This window comes from Myotis lucifugus, unplaced genomic scaffold (assembly GCF_000147115.1).
Source record: "Myotis lucifugus unplaced genomic scaffold, Myoluc2.0 scaffold_63, whole genome shotgun sequence".
NCBI lineage: Eukaryota > Metazoa > Chordata > Mammalia > Chiroptera > Vespertilionidae > Myotis > Myotis lucifugus.
Genome location: NW_005871111.1, coordinates 524,666 through 529,036, shown reverse-complemented (window position 1 = coordinate 529,036; position 4,371 = coordinate 524,666). Strand labels below are relative to the sequence as shown.

At 48.4% G+C, this 4,371-nt stretch overlaps 1 protein-coding gene across 11 annotated transcripts in view; it reads right to left on the bottom strand.

Annotated features, from left to right (window-relative positions):
• Nucleotides 1-744, bottom strand: part of NFIA (nuclear factor I A) — a 369,193-nt gene extending 368,449 nt beyond the window's left edge. For 7 of the 11 annotated variants that reach the window (XM_023754653.1, XM_023754654.1, XM_023754649.1 and 4 more), the window contains exon 1: nt 236-606. In XM_023754653.1, the coding sequence (XP_023610421.1) occupies nt 236-262 (27 nt within the window). In that variant the 5' untranslated portion in view covers nt 263-606. Of the gene's footprint in view, nt 1-235 lie in introns of all 11 variants that reach the window. The other 4 variants (XM_023754655.1, XM_023754656.1, XM_014456716.2 and 1 more) reach the window with 3 other exon arrangements.
• Between the last annotated feature and the right edge of the window lie 3,627 nt (nt 745-4,371).

The window sequence follows — 4,371 nt, the reverse complement described above, 5'->3', positions numbered from 1 at the left end:
GAAATGCACCCGCATGGAAAACAAAGTCTACTTTCTTAAAGCTGTATTTCTTCCCCCTTCCCCCCCCCCCCCCACGAGCACACGCGCGCACACACACACGCAAACATGGGCACACACCAAGACACATGCCCCGGGCCCGGCCGACGTGACGGACCCCGGCACCCCCTGCCCAGCCCCTGCTCAGCCCCCCGCCGCCCCGGCCCCCCAACCCCTCCGCATCCCAACAGCTGCTTACCTGGGTGAGACAGAGCGGAGAATACATAACTGCCGGGCGGTGGGCTGTGCGTGTGCGTCTGGGTGTGCGGTTTGGAGGTGTGCGTGAGTGCGGGTGAGAAAGGAGAAAGCGGGAGAGAGGAGGAGAGAGAGAGAGAGAGAGAGAGAGAAGGGGGAGAAAAAAAATCAAGCCTGCTTCTTGCGTTCACATTTCCAACTCGGCTCAACTGCAGCCAGCCAGCGCTATTGCCGCTCCATGAGCTGAACTTTAACCCCGCCTAGAGTTTCCCTACACTCCACTATACATGCCTACTGTACGCGGGCGTTAAAGGCATAGCGCACCCTTTCCCGCGCCCGCGCCCGCCCGGCCGGGTGCCCGTGAGCTGCCCGCGCGCCCGCCTCCGCCTCCGCTCTGCACCGCACCGCACAGCCGCCGCCCGCTCGCGCCGCCGCCGGGGGCGGAGGGGGGGCCGGGGGGAGGGGGCGGCTGCGGCGCCGCGCGCCCAGCCCGGTCCCGAGCCCTCCGCGGCCGCTCGCGCTCGCTCGCTCGCTCCCTCTCCGGCTCCCTGGCTCGCTGGCTCTCCCGTCCCACGGCCCCCCCACCGGCCCCCCACCCCGGTCCCCGCTCAGCGAATTACTGGGTAACGCGGTGAGGAGCAGTTACGGTCTGGACTCCCGGGCAGCTATAGGCTGCCACAGGATGTGCTTAAGCAAACAAAACTACTTTTCCTCATCCCCATCCCCCAACTCCCGCCGCAGACCTTCGCGGACCTCGGGGGAGGACTTGGGCAACTTTGCCAGGTGGTCTGGTACCCCCCGGTTCGCGGCGTGGGCACCAGGAGACCCTGGGACGCGGCCCGAGGGTCCATTTGCATGTATGCAAATTTTTTTTTTTTTTTAAATCGGACCTCCTAGGTAACTTTTCTCTCCTCCGAAATGCGGTATGGCTCAAAAGCCTTGTAATCTCTCCAACGGAGCTTTCTGTGGGAATAGATCGTCGGCAGGCGTCATTATGCACAAAATCCTGCAAACTTTGCGCCGCTTAAGTCCGATGGCATTCAGGAGCGGGGGTGGTGGAGAAAATTTTCACACAGAAGATTCACCGGATTTGGGGGTGGGGGTTGTCTGGAGAAAGGGAGGCGGAGATTAATGAGCGTTCTCCCTCCCGGGACTGTGAAACTAAGTGGGTTTGAACACAGACGCCATAGAAAAAGTTCTATCACGTTCAGAAACAACAGTGGTTTAGCTGTGACATCTTTTTCTTTTTAGGAAAAAAAAAAATGTTAAAGGGATGTCCCCTTCGGGAAGAGAGATGATTCTGGTCCGCAAACGCGTGCCCAGAACTGGACACAGGCTCTGATGACCATGCATGTGCCTGGAACACCTCTGGAAGGGTGCCTTTTAAGAATCCCCTTTTTTCCTCCCCCAGGTAATAGTTCTTAAAATGGAAAAGAGCTTCCTGCAATTATTTTAGGTTTGCTAAAGTATTGTTTTGGCAGAAAAGGGGGGTGGTTTTTAGGGTTTGGCAAGTTGCCAAGTAAGCCTGCTTTTCCAGTTTTTTTTTAACCTCATATTTTCTCTCTAGGCTCTCCTCCCTACTTGGGGGGAAAAAAAAAGTATAGCTCCTTCATCCAAACTCCCATCCCATCTCTTTCTCCTCATGTCTCTCTCATGCTAGTTTGCAGCCTGCTGCATTTGCTAATCCTTCTCAAAATTCCAAAAGGAAAGACGAGTGTATCACATTGAAAGACACTGGCACCCAGACAGGGGACTCTACACCTTGGTAGAAGTTACAGAGCTTAGCCTCTGAAAAGAGGAAATTCCCTGTAGGAATGCCCACTCTGCAGGTGAGGGTCCGGGGAGGTGTTAAAGGCCATTCTCATGCAGCCTCCTCCCCCCTTTTTAAATGAAGGGGCAGCAAGATTGGTACAGGGGAAATATTCTGCATTTGTCTAAATTATTTTATGCTTGTTCTCCAGTCAGTTTATTGCTAAAAATAAATCCTGAATGGTCAAGAGACCATTGTCACACTCCCCGATTCTAAATATTCTTGGACATCTTTCAGATTATTTATTAAGAGGTGAGGGGAAAGAATGGCTTAAACCTTTAATAAGAGAGTCCCATTTTTCCAAACTAAACAACCGCTTTTCCTTAGTTCCTCTTGGATTTCTGCAGGGGAAAATGTCCTAAAAGCTAAGCCGAGTTACAGAGACAAAATCCCTGGCCACAAAACCTTTGCTGGGATCTATAACTTCAAGGCGCTCCAAGTTTCCTCGATAGACGTTTCTGGCTGACAGTCCCAACATGTAACTGAGGCACAGTGAGAAGTTATTGTTCAAGTATGTACTCTTGGGAAGCTGTCTTCCAGAACAGATTAAAATCTTCCTTTTGGTGTATTAAAAGATAGACTTCACATCTGCCTCCTTCCAAAATACCAAAGATTCTTACTTTTAATTGAATCTCAAAAAAAAGAAAAAGAAAAAAAGAACTGGCACGTCGCCCTAGTTGAAAAAGAATGGAGAAAAGTAATTTAATGCTGATATTTCTACTTTAAAAACTTCTTTTGTTGCAGCAGTGGATGTGCCCGCGATTTCCAGCTTTCTGTGGTTAGCAATATTATCTTAAGTAACTTTTGGCGCCCTTCGTAAGACTTTTGGATATGGGACGATTGTTTGCGCCCTCTAGGCAAGGGCTGGATCCAAGTTCAGCACCAAAGCCCTTCACATCCGCTCCTGCTTTCTCTCCTATCTCCGCCAGCTCCCACTCCCTCCCCCGCGGGAGGATGGGGGGAGGGAAGGGGGAGGCGGGGGAAACACTACAAAGTACAGTTCCAACTACAGTCTTTGGAAACACGACTGAGAAAAATACAGTAGAAGAGTTACAGTTACAAAAAGGCTTCTGGTAACTTTCTCTCCAACAGGCATAAATTTAAATACACACACAAAGAAACAGATGTTTCTCAAAGGGCAGTCTGGGGGTAAAAAACATTTCCAACTCTCTCCCCTCTTCCCAAGTTGCAAAAGTAAATCCTTGTCCAGAGTTCACAAAGATGCTAAGACACTTGAGAGAGCGAACAGGGGTGGAGGGAAGAACGAAGAGGGAAGACATAGAAAACAGTATAGGAAACACAGGTGAAGGAGGAAAACTAGTTTACTGCCATCATATAAATGCCCTATTGTTAGGAAGGATAAACCCCTTATTGGAAATAACCGCTCCAATCATTTATTTTGCAAGTGCTGGGAGGCTGCCTTGAAATGGGGTTGTCTCCGCGCAAAAGAGGCTCCTGTCATGCTCTTGGCTATCCATATTCTTCCTGGCACAGAGCCCAGCCTTGCATTTACTGTGTTTTATTTGCAGAAATGTTACCTTGCCAGTTTTAGTGAAATCCTCTTAGATATATAAATTACGTCAATAAGGTTTCACTTATATGTACATCTCAAATACCTCTTGTTTTAGAGGTCACTTAATAGGAAGATCTTATTAATATGATTTAGATTTTAATGCCCAAAGCAGTAAAGGTAAAATTGGGGTTCATAAGTGACAACACCATTAACCGTAGTTCTTACCGAGGCTAACTTTATCACTAGCATTTTTCAACATTTTTCTTCTCTAGCTTTTTGACCTGCTGGTCACTGGTGTGCAGATCTTTCTTCTATGCTTGTATTCCTAAATTGAATCATGTTGTTGAACTGAGCATGCAAGTGGATTCCTACATCAAATTTCCAAACTGGAGTTGATGAGAAGGCCTAAAGCCTTGGGAAATAGCTCCATGGGATATAATATAAAGATGGGAAAGAGCCCATATTATTTTCTACTCACTCCTCAACAGAATTAAGTGTCTACTCTGCTCAGAGGGAAGGAAGAGATGGATATATTTTAGCCAGAGGCTGCCAGTTACTGTCTCCAAGATAAGCTACTGCAGTAGGTTTCCACTGGATTGGTGTCAAAGACTTGTCCAAGAGGCCAGACTCCAGCTAAGAGTTAGCCAGTCAGCAACTTTCCACACATACCCTCCACAGGGGTTGTTGTAGTAACAAGAAGAAATGTGAATTTGGCCAGTCGTAATATACTATTTGCTACTGACCATATATTTAAACAGCAGAATTCAAAAGAAGTCAAGAAAAACTACTTTCTCTCCCTCTTCCTTTCAAATGTAAA